At 39.0% G+C, this 16495-nt stretch overlaps 1 protein-coding gene across 1 annotated transcript in view; it reads left to right on the top strand.

The window, feature by feature from the left end:
• LOC131095635 (E3 ubiquitin-protein ligase KCMF1-like) overlaps positions 1–16227 on the top strand; it is a 46915-nt gene extending 30688 nt beyond the window's left edge. Inside the window, 5 exon segments of the mRNA XM_058043625.1 lie at positions 1485–1624; positions 8234–8335; positions 12110–12284; positions 14395–14677; positions 15591–16227. Coding sequence (XP_057899608.1) covers positions 1485–1624; positions 8234–8335; positions 12110–12284; positions 14395–14677; positions 15591–15852 — 962 coding nt within the window. The 3' untranslated portion in view covers positions 15853–16227.
• The last annotated feature ends 268 nt before the right edge of the window (positions 16228–16495 follow it).

The raw sequence follows: 16495 nt of genomic DNA, 5'->3' as shown, positions 1-16495 counted from the left end.
ATTTACTTTTTATTTACTTTATTTATTTACTTTATTTACTTTATTTACTTTTAACTTTAGATTTTTATTTATTTATATTTTAACTTAGATTTTTATTTAAGAGAAAATTTATCTGGTGATCTGTATTTCACGTTAGAAAAGAGCTTTTGGTTGTAAGCGAGATTAAAGTTGAAAAGGAAAAAAGAAGGGAGTTGAAAGGAAAAATATTTAGATTTTCCAGCTTTAACTTCTACATGCTTCTTAATATTTCTTTTTCCAGACAAAGTCATATTTGTTTGGCATTCTCATGTCTGTTTGATGTATATTAAAAGAAGGATGTGGAAGGAGGTATGAATGGGAGAACATGCCAGAGGTATAATCAGGAGACTGCAGAGAACTCAGATTTTTATTTTATTAGTGAATAAATGGGGTTTTTGTATTCTTTGAAAACAAGGAGCAACAGAGGATTTGACAGTCTTATCAGACCTCCCCCCTCTGTGATAGAACTGTGTGTACTGCTAAAATTCTTGGTATCTGGATTGAGCTAACAGTGTATCGAAGGAAAAGATACCTCTATGTGCCTGCTCATCTATTTACAACTCTCTTCAGATGGGTTGCAGCCCTGGGCCTTTTGCTCAGGTGTGAAGCTGGAGTTGGTACTGTTGCCTTACTTGAAAATACATACATTCATTCTCAGTGAGTTTCATAGGCAGAGGTTTTTAAGCAATCTGACATTTAAGAAGTTTTCTTGTTTGGTTGGTTTTTTAGGATTTGTTTTTAATATTGATGTGAATGAGAAGCTTATTCATGTTTCCTGTAAAATATAAAATACCTGTAGAGGATGAGAGAGAATAATGTTCTCTTTTTGCATGGTTTAATAAAATTTCATCTGAAGTTTGGGGAACTTCTATGTTAGCAGCTTAAAAGTGCCTACTTTTCATCAGTGATGCGCAAGTGCTCACATTCACTACATCTAAAAGTCGAAGCCAGTGTTTAACAGATTCCTTTTCCATTATGAAATTTCTATGTTATATAATTGAGACATTTCTGAAACTGCTTACTGCAAAGCAGAGGTTCAGTTATGGCATAAATACTGACATTTGGTGTCACCGAGACCTTCTAAATTTTGGTCTGAATTTGAGGTTTTGTCAAGAGTTCAGCTTCTGAAATGTCATCATAAAAAACATCATACCATAGTTGACCTTGTATGTGGGATAAGAACAGTAGTGGAAAAGTGAAAGTTTGGCAGTATCAGCAGCATCATGATGGAAGTCTTTTTTCCTAGTAAATATTAGAAAACTAAGTTATGTCTGCTAATCAAAATTAAATGTAGTCTCTGTTTTTTTAATCAGTAACTAAACCCCTCCTGAATATAGCCATTTCAATGAAAAAACTAATTTAGCTGGGCTTATAGTGAAGTACATGTATAAACTGAGGTTGATGTGAACAAAATTAATGGTGATACAGCTTTAAAGTAACCTCTATTTAATTTCTTCCTGTTTCAGATTTGTACTATGGTGGGGAAGCTTTCTCTGTAGAGCAGCCACAGTCTTTCACTTGTCCTTATTGTGGGAAAATGGGTTACACGGAAACATCTCTTCAAGAACATGTTACTTCCGAGCATGCAGAAACATCAACAGAAGTGGTAAGGAGCCTCAGAACTTGCTTTAATGGTGGAAGTATATTTTAAATAGTCTCATTTCTGAAATATTGTCTTTCTCTTCTTTCTTGAAGTGTGTATTCATTTAAATGCTTTGAAGAGAAAATACCTACATTTGAGAATGACATCAAAATTCTATGATTTATGGGTATCATGAGCTTGCTTCCTTCTTTTAGAGTTTTTGTTTGTTGTTCTGATGCAAAGGCCGCCATGTTTAGGAGACTGTTATACTGTAAGACAAAAATTAGAAAGTTGTTGCTCTGTCGAGCTGTGTCTCCATTTTCATAATTAGTGTATAATTATTTTGCTAGCTTACAGCTATGCCGGTCTTTTGTAACTGTAAGAGAGAGGAAGACATGTAGATAGTTGGTTATGTTTTCTAATTTTAATGAACCTCTTATTTTATGCAGCAGAATTCTATGATTATTTTAAACTACTTTTAAAGGAGGTGGTTTTCCCCCATCCCCAACCATCAATTGTTTACAATGCACTTCTTAAACAAGTTTCAACAGAAATACTTTAATTGGAGATGTTAACTCTCACTGTCTTGATGAACCTTGGGAATAGGAGAAACTGAGTTAGTGGTTTAGCAGAATTACATGGAGCATGCTGTTCTGTGTTTAACTGTTTTACCCTAGACCCCTAGATAAAAAGTGATGCTTGAAGTGGATTACTCATCACTCATGCATTGTGTGAAATTAGTTATAAATAGGTTCTCTATTCTAATCTTCTAGTTTTCTTAATTTTCAAAGAATTCTGTGGAAGAAAATGAATGACTCTTCAAACCTAATAAGGAGCTTGAGTGAAGAGGTGATGTGAAAGGGTGTTTGTTCACATTTTTGGGGATTCAAAGGTGTTACAATCTTTCGTAAAAACACAGGAAGTGGTTACTTCACAATCAGTTGCACTGTGATGTATGATTTAACTCAGTGACATGCTGCAATTTTTACAGTCTCTCTGAGGTTTTCTTGAACTTTGCCACTTCCAAACATAGCATCAACTGCTGCAAGTTCTGCATTTGGATGACTTTATTTTTTTTTGGTGGCTTGGTATTGCAGTTCTGATTTGCACCACTTGATGTCAGTGATATGTTCCTAACACTAAGTGTTCACAGATCCCGGGTTTTAAAACTTGACATGCCCATGTTTGCAGTTGTGACTTCTAGAACACCACACATAAAGCCTAAATTTGTGATTCTTGACAGCTGCTACTCTGTTAAATCCTGAGTTATATGTGTAAAAAAAAAATGATCCCACAAAACTTTTCTGTTTATACATCAGTCTGCAACACTGCTGTATCATTGTTTCAAACAATGATAAAGGACAATATTTTAATCCTTTAATATGACTGTTACTGTTTGTGCTAAGTTTTGAATCTGGCATTTGTGATAAATGTACACATTTATCACAAATGCCAGATAAATGGCTTTATCACAAATGCCAGATAAATTTTAGGTTCCTGCACCTAAAATTGTTTGGGTACTGTACCCTTATTGGGATATTGAAGAGCTACAAGACTAGTAAAGAGGAAAGTATTATGGATTCTAAATATTCTAAATATTTGTGGTGATAGACTTTCATACAATTACTTATGTTTAGATACTGAGCTTGTGGTCCTTTGAAGATGTGTTTTATTTTAGATATGTATTTTAGGGATGTAAGGGAACTTTACAGGGACAGAATTATTTATATTTTAAAGGCTTTTTGCCCCCAAAAGTTTTTCAAAGAATAAGCAAAATATTTTTTCATCTGGTAAATTTTGCCATTTTTATGTTCAGAACGATGCAGATAAGTTTACTTTTCTGCTGATTTTTCTCAGATGTAGGCATTGATAAGTACCACAGTGGTAGGTATCTACAGAAAGGAATCACAGTCTGAGTGAGGTTGAAAGGGACCTCTGGAGGTCATCTTGAGCAGGACCATGTACAGCAACCATGGCTGTACATGTCCTGAGCAACCATGTACAGGACCATGTACAGCCGTGGTTGCTCAGGACCATGTCCGCACAGGACCAGTTCTTTAATAGTGACTCCACAGTTAAATCTCTGGGTAACTTGTGGTTGGTGATCCTCACAGTGAAAAATGTTTCAGTGGTTCCTGATGTTTATGAGGAATTCTTGCATTTGAATTTATGCCCACTGTGTTTCATCCTGCCATTGCATGGCTCCATCATCCTTTCAGATTCCCTTCAGATATTTGTGGATATTCCTAAGATCTGTCCCCCATTACCCTACCCTTCTCCAGGCTGAACAGTTCCATCTTTCTCAGCCTTTCCTCCCTTCCTCTTTGTAACCATTTACTGAGCTTTCTTCAGTGTGTGCATGTGTGGAGCTAAAAACTGGGCCCTGGTGCTGGGTTAAGGCAAAGGATCACAATCCTTGACCTGCTGGCAGCTCTCTGTTCAGTGTAGCCCAGAACACCACTTGCTTTCTTTGCCACAAGAGCACACTGCTGGCCCATGTTCCACCAGAACCCTAGGTCCTTTGCTGCAAAGCTGTATTCTATATGACTTGTCTCCAGTGTATGCTGATTCCTGGGGCTATTCCTGCCCAGGTGCAAGACATTGTACTTCCCCTTTATGAGGTTCTTGTTGTCCCATTTCTTCAGTTTTTTAAGGTCACTCTGTTTGGCAGCATAGGTCCCTCGGGTATCAGCCGCTTCTCCTAGTGTTGTGTAATCACCAGAATTCCCACTGATCACTATCCTCTGAGCCCATTCACTGAGACAGTTTTCACTCCACCTTACTCTCTGTTTATCCATCCTGAGCATCAGCAACTTATCTTTGAGCATCGTGTGAGAGGCAGTGTCAGTGGTCTTACTTGAAGTCCAGGTAGGCAGTTTCCCCTACGCTTCAGTCATCCTCCAGGCCAGACACTTCAGCACTGAAGTTTGTCAAGTTGGTGAAGTGTGTCTTCCCTTTTGTGAAGCCAGTGCTGACTGCTGTTGATGATTTTCTTGTCTTTAATAATGCCTAAAAATAGTTAACAATAGTTTCCTCACTTTCCCAGGGATCAGAGCAAGCTGACCAGCCTATAGTTCCCGAGGTCCTCCTCTTACTTGCCTGCCTTTAAGATAGGAGTGAAATTTCCTTTGCTCCAGTCTTCAGGCACCTGACCCAGTCACCATGATAGTTCAGAGACTAAGAGGCTCACAGTGGCATCTGCCAGCTCAATCAGCACCTCTTGGTGCATCACAGTATGTGGGTTTATGTATTCCAGTTCACATAAGTATTCTGCAGAGTAATCCTCTTCCAGCAGGGGAATGTCTTCAGTACTTCAGACTTTTCCCTGCTCTCTGGGGCCTGGAGTTGCTAAAGACCAGTCTTGCCGGTAAAGACAATAGCAAAGGAGTTATTCAGTACTTCAACCTCTTCTATGGCCTGTGTAACTAGGCCTCATGTCTTTTGAACAATGGGCCCACATTTTCCGTAGTTTTCTTTTTATTTCCTATGCACTTCTAGAAGATCTTGTTACCTTGGATGTTACTTGCCTGATTGAGTTCCATTTGGGCTTTAGCTTTACTTACATTGCCTTGTGATTATGCATAATAATAATGCTTAATGGTAGGCTGTGCTGTGGCTTACCCTAGGAGGGTGACCTCTGTATGTTTTCTTTTTGTGTTTGAATTTGTCCAGGAGTATCTTGATCGTCCACGAAGGCTCCCTGGCATTTTTGCCTAACTTCGTCTTCAGTGGGATGGAGAGCTCTTGAGTTTGGGAGGGAATGATCTTCCAATATTAACTGGCTTTCTTGGGCCCATTTACTCTCCTGGTTTGTACATCATGGGACTCCTCTGAGCAGATATTTTAAGAGGCCAAAGTTTGCTTTGCTGAGGTCCAGGGTCATGAGCTTGTTTTTGATCTTCTCCCTGCCCTAGGGATCTCAAACTGCACTGTGTCAAGGTTAGTGCAGCCAAGGCTTTCTTTGACCCTCACATCCCAACTGAGGCCCTCTTGTTGGTAATTATGAAGTCCCGTATTGCACCTCTCCTTGTGTGCTCCTTTGTCACTTGGAGGAGGGAGTTACCTTGAAAGCACTTCAGGAGCTTCTTGGATTGCAGTCATGCTGTACTGTCCTTCCAAGAGATGCTAGAGTGGTTGAAGACCTCCACAGGGATCAGGTCCTGCAAGTGTGAGGCAGCTGCTCTGTGTCTCTAGAGGGCCTGATCTGTTTGTTCCTCATGGTCAGGTGGCCTATAGTCGACATGCCCTATAACATCCCCTTTGCGTGTTCTCTTCTTAATTCCAGCATTGTAATATCTCCATCAGGTCATCTTCCATATAGACAGTGCTTTTAATGTACCCCAGCTGCTCTCTCACTTACAGGGCAAAGTGAGACAGCAGCTGGGATGCAGCTCTGTCTTTCCTGTTCAAAGAGCCAGCCTCTTCTCTTTTATAGAACCAGTATTTCTTCACCCATATAATGTCTAGGGACAATGGTTTAGAGTTGTAAGGCAGATGAATCTGGAAGTCAGTATAATGATTGTTTTTGTTGGTATTGGAAGTTTCAGGTTAGTTGGACTGGTCAAGATGGAATGCAGTGCTCAACTAGAAGTCTGCTAACATTGTAAATAAAAACAGATTTTGTAGACTTCATAAAATGCCATCTCTTTAGTCTTCTTTCATAACAGAGATGCTAATTTTCTGCTATTACTTCGCACTGCAGCAGCTTTCTCAACCTCAGGAAGGCATTACTAGGCCCCTTGTAGATGAATTGTAAGCACTCTGTTGTTGATACTTCAGTGGTAAAACCGGAGAGAACTTTTTCTTGCAGTAATGAATGGACAATCTGAGTCAGTCTCAATGTCCCTGTTCATCCTCTGAGATCCCAGTGATTCTTGTTGAGGTTACAGAAGTGTTGACCTAAAGTGGTTACTTTGTATGTGAATGCGGAAGTAGTGCTAATACAAGGACAGTTCTGGAAACTGGCATTGTTCTGTTAGGGGGATTGACTTAGGCCTTTCATCATTCAGGGTTTCACAATGATTTCTTAATACAAATGCTCATAAATTCAAGAGAAAATTCTGACAACATTTGCCTTTCGTCTGCACCATTCGTTCATGCATGTTATAATTAACAGTGACCTTTAGCTGTGTCACGCTTAATCAGTGATCTAGCAGTCTTTGTTGTGGCTCTGTCAGAGCTTATGCTTAACTAAATTGTTGTTTGTGCATAACACTATTTAGGTAACTCTACCTAGTCAGGAGTTCTTGAAAGTTTAGTTGATATTTAGAATTAGGGCTGGGATACTTTGATTCCTTCTTACTCAATATTCATTATAACCTTTTCCTAAGTGATGTTTTTCTGAGGTCTGAGTATATTCACAAATCTTTGTCATGTTAACGAAGAAATTTCTGGTGATTTCCTGATTTCTGGAGTGGGCTGTTCTTCTTGTATTGGGTTTCTGCTTCCTCAGAGTAGCTTAAATAAAAGAAGATTGCTTTGATGGTCTTGCATTCTTTTGATATGAGAAGATTAAGCAGCTGTAATGAAGTTTAGGGAATTCACAACTATCTGTCCAATACACATCCATTTCTACACGGTAGCTTTGATATGTTGGCATAGTTGAGTATTTATTATACTGTGCTGTGATAGGATATGCCCTGTAGTGCACTGGCTTGGCATCTGTAGTGGTGAAAAATCTGTGGAGAGAAATGCTGAACATTGAAAATAAAAGGGGAGGAGTTGAAGCAAAAACCTTTTAAAATGTCTGGTTTTCTTTTCAGAACTGGCCACTAAAATGAAAGTGGAATTAGATGCAGCAGTTCCTGTTGAAAGCTGAGATTTTATAGTAAATTTATTTCAAGACCTTGTTCTCACCTCCATGAGTACAATAGATGTGTGCTCTTTTATACAGGTGTTCTTAATGCTCATGGTCTTTTGAGACCTACACTCAACAGCTTAAGTATACTCATGAAAAATGAAAGAAAAATGGAAGATGATGCTGTTTGTGGAGTCATTGAAAGAACAAGTCATAATTATTGCAGTAGTAGTGGTGATGTTTGCCTGCTTATTTAACTGTATTTCAGTTCAAAAAACAAAACAAACAAAACTTGCCAACCAAAAACTCTGAAGTGGGCCCCAAAACCGAAGAGAGATCTCAGTACTTGCTCAGAAAATACTGTTGTGGAGAGGAGTATGGAGACCAGCCCTTCTTTGCCAAACCTACACTGCCTGAGTGGGATGGTCTCAGCTTGATACTTAGCAAATATGGGCAGTTTCATTCTGATTCCTCTGCTGGGATGAGTGTCAAGCGGGCAAATAGCATTCCTGTATGATTCAACTCTACTGTCTCTGGCAGAATTGGCATGCAAAAATGCTAACTTTCAAGACATTGCAAATTGATTTTGAGAATCCTAGCTCTGGTTTTCTGAAATACATAATATTCTGAAATTCATAAATTGAAAGATTACTAAATTAATGTCTACACTTCTGTAATTTTTCTGAGTTTATTGAATACGTTGATATCCAGGTGTTTGTGAATACCAAAATGTTATTTTAAAGCATAAGAGGCAGTGTCTCATGATTGACTGGATAAAAGTTCTGTTTCTTGTAATATTTATAAAGTTGGGTTTTTTCCTCGCTTTGTCATTTCAGATTTGTCCAATATGTGCAGCATTGCCTGGAGGGGATCCGAATCACGTAACAGATGACTTTGCAGCTCATCTTACACTGGAACACAGAGCTCCTAGAGATTTAATATCCTTTCCAATTTGAGGCAAAGAGGCTTGACTGTTTCACCTCGTAGTCGCAGTGACTTGGTTTGATTTTTGTAGTCAAAGGCTCATATTCTGGATTTCCTGGAACTTAGGTTGCTAAAGATACGTATATCAAAAATAAAAAGCTTTGTCTCCTAGTTTAAAAAAGACAAACTGTGCACAGACTTGTAGGTATACTTGAAAGTGTTTTTACTCTAACAGCAGAAAAATATAGAGGATTTTGACTTACAGAGGTTTTTTCTACTTGCACTGTGTTTCATCCTGCGTCATGATTACTCTTGGTGCTGTTTTACATATCAAGATTCAGTGCTGTATATATTTAGGACATAAAGATGATTCTAGTGTAGCTACTTGTAGCAAAATATTGTAAAGTTGTTTAACTACTTTCAACTCAATGTTTTAATAATTTAATTTTGTAGTGCTACTGATATTTTGTAATACAACTCAGAAAACCTTCAGATTTTCTGGGAAATAGGATGTTGTCCTTCAGTTACCTTAGCAGCCAGTTACAGACATTTATCTGTGCTTGATGGCTGAAGAGCTGTAACTGTTGGGATTCTTTCATCAGTGTTATAGGAATATTTGTCTCCTTTTAAATTTTTTTTTACTCCCTCAGATTAACTGATAACGTATCTTTTGGTTTGGGCTTTTATTTAATGACATGCAAGCTATGTAGCATCCCTACAGTAAGTAATCTCTGAACTATTCATTTGTGTCTCATTTAAACAAACAGAAAAAAAACACTGCATTATAGCTTTGATAGTGGCTTTTTTGTTCAGAGATTTTTAAAAAGGAACAAAGAATAATGTAAGCTCAGGCAGTTGGGGGGGAAAAAAATCCAAGCCCTATCAAACAGAGTTAATTAGAGTAATAGAAGGGCAACAGCATTTGAGGTGATCGTTCCACTTCAGTTACGATTGTATTTCATTGCGTTTTAAGTTTGTTAGTATTAGCATGGTTTAAGGTCAGGACAGACTAAATGTGCAGGTTAATTACTGTGCAATAATTGGATCAGTATCAAGGAGTTTGGGTTTAGATTGGCTCTGTGAAAGGTGAATAATGTAAAAGTGCTACAAAAGTGGGTACAAAGTCAGATGAAAGCAGTTACCTGTACTTGCCTTTCTGAGGGAAAGGAGTAGAGCTCTCAGCACGGGGAGGAGCAGGGTGCTGAACACGATGGCTCTGGCTGTGGGAGCTTGATCCCAGGCATCCCTGTGGTCCTTAGTAGCCAGGAGACATGCCATCCTCCCTTTCCAGAGGAAGTAGGATAAGATTGATGAGGGGAGAATATTTTCCAGACCACTGGATCTTTCCTGGCCTTTGGACAGCCTTGGAATGTTGCTTGATGGCTGATGTAGTTTCTGTCATTTTGAGTTGTGCTCATTGTACCAACTCTGAGGTTTTCATAGCACCTGCCTAATTAGGCTTTTTCTAACAAGAATTACATAACTACATAGCAGTGTGCCAGAGTTCTAAGTGTGGGCTTCCAACACTGTCTTTACTGTAAGGCAGGAAGTTTAAATTTTCCCAGCTGCAGAATGAAATCAATTTCCTACTGAAATGTACAAGATACTTAATTAGAATTCAAGCTATTGCTGCATTTTCTCCCCCCTAGTACCAGAAATTCCACCAGATGACTTCTACTTAGGGAATTTTTGAGCCAGGAAAGACAATCTTGTTTCAAATACAGAGTCAGATTTTCACTATCAGTCATCCCAAAATGGATCTGTTTTGGGAATACATTGCCCATGATTAAAAATTATGCCTGTAGAATTTCCTGCTTGTACTCTATTGTATTGGTGTCCAGTGTTATCAAATTTCCAAAACGTGGTAAGAAGTATCTTGAAGTGGCTATTTGACATTGGACTCTACATCATATCCAGCAGCAGGGAGATCTAAGGCAGGAAATAAGGAAGAGAAGATGCCCTTTTTCACTCAGGTTCTGGCAGTGTAGGAGATAAGAACTATGACTCTCTGATACACATTATATTGCTGAATAAGAAGTTGAAGCTGTACAGAACAATTCTTTGCGCCCTGTAATTGCCTTCATGTACAAAAAGGAGATAGAGAAGGCTCTTGACTTGTAATTCTTCTAGAGTAAAAATTTATTTTGCAATTTGAGGTAAGACTTTACTGTTGGATTTACTACAGTTCTGAGAGGTGGCCTTATCCACCAGCTATTAATTAGACATGTTTGGTTAATTTGGGTTTTTGTTTTGTTTCCCTAAAGTTGTCCCAAAACACTGCATGTGTTTCTTACTACAAACCTTGTGCAACTATTGCAAGGTGTGTCATTTATTCCTACAGTCTGTGGGCAACTCTTTAAAACTCAGTTTCTTTCTTTAGCAGGAAAATATCTGAAAATTCATTAAATACATATTTTCAGCATTAATCATACCAATAGTTCTCACATGACTATTCAGTTTAAATGTTTTGTCACAAGATAATGTTTGCAAAGTCTTTTCTTACTCTAGCATAGCTGGTAAGACTCAAGTGCATGCTTAGCTGTTATTTGAAGAATGACATTTATCTCAAATCACTTTAAAAGATGTGGTTGGGAAAGACCTCAGAGTCCTGTGTCTCTTGAAAAATCCCCAGATACTGTCCTGTTTTAACATGTTTAGTTATGAAAAGCTTGCAAAACTACATGGGGTCTTTAGTCCATCCAATTTAGCAACTCCAGCAGCACCCAAAATTGGCACACTCAGAGGTGCAAGATGCTCTGTACCTATTACACCCTAAATGTTAAGTTTTACACTGTAGCATAACTAACAGTTTTGAAAGAGGGAAACATTCTGTAAAGTCTTCTTGTAATGGCCAGAAGCTCTCAAGTCATTCCTTTCATGACCTCCCATGATATCATGAGGTTCTGCTCCAAAACTGTGATTTATGAAAAATACATTGGATGCTACCCTTACACAGAAATTGATACCATATGAGTGGTAACCTGGTAACCATACTGTTGTAAAAAACATAGGAGATGGAGATGTAAGCTAAATTATAATAACGCTAAAATAAAATATTAAAGTCTATGCTATTTCATTTTACACCGGTGAGTAATACTAATGATTTTTAGGAAGAAGCCTTATCTGCACTGTCTTGGAGGATGAATGCTAACAAATTTATGACAAAAATAATCTTTATTTAAGTTTGTTAATTACTTCAAAATTTATATGAGAACCTATTTAAAAAGTGACACAAAATGCAAGCATGTGATAGGGGGAAGTGGGGGGAAAAAGACAAAGTGAAAAGCATCATTATGATACTGGAATTAGTGATATTTCTTTGGCTGTAAGAAGAAAGGTGAAACAAAGGGATGTGATGAATGTGCTGAATACTACAGAAACCTACAATTTCCTAAAGACTGAAATTTCTTGGATAAATGCATCAAGTACAGAAGTCAAAAGGAATTTGGTAATTATTCTGATAGGAGTTGTAGTAAATGTTTTTACTGCTTTTGATACTTGATGTAAGAATTGGGAAGGGAGAACTGAAGTCCCTGTCTCAGCAGTAAGCTTGGCTGAACATGGATTTGTGTGGGTTTTCATAGAAAAGTTTTTCATAGAAAAATTTACCAGATCAGTAAGTCTGACCTGTAGCAGAGCTACAGTGTACCTTAGCTTTGCTTCTGAAGTTGAATCATTACTTTATGAATCAAGAACAGTATACCTGAGTATTTGACCCATCAAATGTCCTTTAGTGGTTGTTGAACACTCAATGCCAAACAGTTGTGTTTTCTTAACTTCTTGTCCACGATGAATCCAGTGGTGTTCGGCATGTACGTAGGATGTTCCACCCAGGCCGGGGTTTGGGAGGCCCCCGCGCTCGTAGATCAAACATGCACTTTACTACCAGTTCCCCTGGTGGGCTTTCGTCTTCTCAGAGTTCGTATTCTCCAAGCAATAGAGAAGCCATGGATCCTATAGCTGGTAAGAGCCGTAACCACAAGTTTTACTCCACTGTCCTCCTTCCGCAGGGGAAGGAGAATGCAAGGTGGCTGTAGTTGCCCTGCTCTGTGTTGCTGTGAAGCTGCATGTACAAGCACAGCATCCCACAGAGGGGTGAAGAGGGAAAGAGTGTTCTTACTGTCAGCATCAGAAAATAATTAGGCCGTGTCTTTAGGATTCCCAGAAATAACTTGTTTGTTCTATTTTTACCTCTGATGTGAAAATAACTTTTTTTTTTTTACAACGAAGAAACAATAGAGGGTGAAGACAACTCTGAAAACAAATACAGTTTCGTCTGTGGGAAAATGTAAACATTTTAATGCCATGATCTTTGACCATACCAATATGTCAGGGAAACCTCAGAATGTCTGCCACAAATCCACCATCACTTCAGATGCAAAGAAGACACAGTGCTCAAACTGGAGCTTGCTACTATTAGGTTGCGACTTCTTCAGGGGGAGGTAGCCAGCCACCTGACTTAATGAGGCATTCCCTCGGGAAGAGGAGCTGTGAATCCACTGCCTCTCTTAATCATGGTCCCCTCTTCTGCTTCTGCTGGCTCTGGTTCTCTGCTGGCCTGACACACATCAGGTGTGCCCTGATGTAACTCATTAAATTACCTGAGAAGAAGTAGCCCAGTAAAAGAAAAAAAACAAATTAAGTGAGATCACAGATGAGTTTGTTCAAAGAGGATTGAGGCTTCCAGTGCAAGATATTCTCTTTCTTTCACCAGGGCAGCTGCTTCACTTCATTTAAAACATGAGGTGACTGCTGAAGTTTGTTTTCAGCCTTGCTGGACCTTCCCACTTAGCAGCATTTAAAGTAGGATAAAATGTCATTCTTCTGCATCTATTCTTTTTTGGTGGAAGATGTGTTTCTGCATTTAGAGCACCCTGAGCTGTGTGTTCATCTTGTTCCTGGACTGTTTTGAGTTTACACCTCTTTCCAAAATACTCTTCCCTATTTTCCAAGCTTTAGAATACAGTGAGAATAAATATATCTTAATCTTGCCTGTGAGTTTTAACATGTCTGCCTTTTTACTGGAGTAATAAATAGGGAAGACCACAGTGATTTTTCTATTTAAATTGATAGCATCAGTTACTTTTCTTAAACATTTTTTCCCTCCCTGTGGCATTCTCTAGTAATAAAAATTTACTTTATGTTGGTGCTGCTATCAGTGTTGTTGAAAATTACTCCACCTCTCTAGTTTGTATTTTGCTTTGTTCCTTAAAAAACAGATTGTTTTAGTATGACTGCATTTTGTTAATGCAGTGGAAGAAAAATTGACATGACCTATGTAGTAAGTTTGTAAAGCAGAGCAGAGGGACCAGGAGCAGGATTGTCCCATGTTTCCTCTACCACGGCATCAACTGCAGCAGGTATCTGAGACCAGAAGTACCTTCTGCACAGGGCATAGAAGAGATCCTGCAGTAATGCACTGTGCAGTAACTGGCTGCTAATATTTATTTTAAAAAAAACTTGGTGGATAAAATTTGCAAGGAGCATTCCATCCTTCTGAATTGGAAAACTTAGTAACAGATAGAGTTTTTAATTGCTAGGCCTTCTGCGTACTTCTTCCAGAAATAAGAATTCATACAGAATGCTTTTGCTGTGAAGCAGTGATTGAATCTATTTTCCTAACTAAATTTCTGTTATTGAATTTGCTGCAGCGCAGCTTCCCTCTGAGATAGTTGCGAAGATGAAGCTTGTGTTTTGAGGGAACACTTGTTAAAAGGAAAAAAAAAGTCGCCGTCCAAAGCCAAAATAAAAAAGTTTCTTAGTGGCTCTTTTGGCTTGAAGTTTCAGAGGGTGGCTGCAGAGAGCTGTCTTTTGCCAGGCTCTACCTGGCAAAAGATTGGCTCTACTGTTGTTGTCAAGACTTTAAACCTCGTCTTGTCATTTGGACTACATCTGCATAAATTAGTCTTAATCTTTTTGGGCATTAATCTTCACAATCTTCTCTGAGCATTGTTGGGTTTTGATGTTAGTTGAGAAGAATGGAATTTATGCACTGGAATTCGGAGTGTATTTATTCTGCTGTGTAATGCTTATTTAAGATCTTGAATCATAGAAGCTTTCTCTTCTTTGGCAGAGCTTTTATCCCAGCTATCAGGTGTGAGGCGTTCTGCAGGAGGACAGCTCAACTCCTCTGGCCCTTCTGCTTCTCAGTTACAGCAGCTGCAGATGCAACTGCAGTTGGAACGACAGCATGCACAGGCAGCGAGACAGCAACTGGAGACTGCACGCAATGCAACCAGACGCACCAACACGATCAATGTCAACACCACTATGACACAATCTACAACTACAACCAACACGTCTAACACAGAAAACAGTCAGCAGACTATCCAGAATTCCCAGTTCCTTCTGACAAGGTAATTCGTTCTGTGTATTTACTTGTATTTACCTCTTATAATTTCTGTTTGCCTTAGTACTAGTAGAGATAAAGAGCTCAATGAAGCTTATATGTTTGGAGTCAGGCACATGCCTAGGATGCCATTAATTAACAGAATATTTATGTAGTTTAGAAATTTTACTTAGACCCCAGGATTATTTAAAAGAGGACTCACTTCCTGTGTCATCCCAGTTCTTATAGAACACTGACCACTGACCTGAAATAAAAATATTTTCCACCTCTCCCCTGCCACACTCACCGCAAGCATACTTCTGTTTGTCTGGGATTGTGGAAGAGTGTGGTAATTTTAACAGCTCCTGTGCCTGAATTTGAATCAAGTGGATTTTTATGTAAGTTCAAAATAATGCCATGTGACATCTTTCAATCAGAAGTTCACTTGAGAATCTTAATTAAAGCACCTGCAAGTGTCACAGACTGTGACTTTCAGAATTGGAGTGAGCAGTTTCCTTGCCTTCATCAGGGCATGCAGTGTACCTTAGGAGAAGTGGAATTCCTTCAGTATTTACTTTACACAGTGCAGTGATGTGTTTTGTAGCCAATGTGAACTTAAAAGTTGATGTGGAGGCATATAATTACATGTCCAGGAAATGGCACCAGCCCTCCCTAAAAGACTCCTTGAATAGCAGGAAACCTCACAAACAGTTTTTGATGTCCTCTAACTTTGGGCTGCACTGTGAATGCTGTCGCAGCAGCAGAGAAGGGGTGGGTTCTTGAAGGCATGCCTGTTGTACTGAAGTGCTGGACGTGTTGATGGGCAGGTAGGACTGTCCTGAAGGAGCAGTGTCTGAGCACATCTCAGCCTGTCCCTGGTGTCACCAGTGAAAGGGGCTTTCAGCAACTCTCTTGTCTTCTCTTCCCTTGCTGCTGCCCAGGTTGAATGATCCGAAGATGTCAGAAGCAGAGCGTCAGTCAATGGAGAGCGAACGGGCAGACTGCAGCCTGTTTGTTCAGGAGCTTCTATTGTCCACCCTGATGCAGGAAGAAAGTTCCTCCTCAGATGAGGATGAGCGGGGGGAGATTGCAGATTTTGGTGCTATGGGTTGTGTAGATATTATGCCTCTAGATGTTGCTTTAGAAAACCTAAATTTAAAAGAGAGTAATAAAGGAAATGAGCCTCCTCCACCTCCTCTTTGATGACATCCCACTTTGCAGACAATGTCCTCTGTGCTGTATTTGCCAATGAAAGTGGACAACAACTATCTTGGGTTTGTTTTGGTGATTGTAATTTCAGGTCTGTCACTCTTGTTACATTGTGTACATTCAAAAGAAAGAGAGAAAAGATATATATGATAATCATTTCCACTTAACTAATTTTTACTTCTAGCAGGTAAATGTAGGTTGCAGTGCACAGCCAAGGGCTCTGTGTCCTGTACCTTGACATGAAAAAGGCTCTCCTAATACTCCACATTCAAACTGAAGAGGAAAAAAAAATGAAAAAATCTCTAATGAAGCTGCTGTGTGTATTTATGAATATTAATGAATAAAAACTGCTTGGATGGTTTACCTTAACTACTGCATGACGTTTTTTGCAGCGTGCATGAGTTTTAGTGACCTTGTCATTTAAAAATTTAAATTCAAGGAGTAAACTATAAAACACAAAGCTTTCCCATTATTCAAAGGTTATGTGATAAAAAAGGTTAGCTCTGAGTAGCAGTTTGTGGCCACAAACTAGCTTTTTAATAATATGTGACAGAATGACATCTTCTTGTGCTGTTCCTGCACAGGATGGAAACTCTGCAGTGGATACATTGTCGTGACCGGGGTGTGGCGTTTTGCT

This window comes from Melospiza georgiana, chromosome Z, assembly GCF_028018845.1.
Source record: "Melospiza georgiana isolate bMelGeo1 chromosome Z, bMelGeo1.pri, whole genome shotgun sequence".
Taxonomy (NCBI): Eukaryota; Metazoa; Chordata; class Aves; order Passeriformes; family Passerellidae; genus Melospiza; species Melospiza georgiana.
This window is presented reverse-complemented; position numbering and strand designations above follow the sequence as displayed.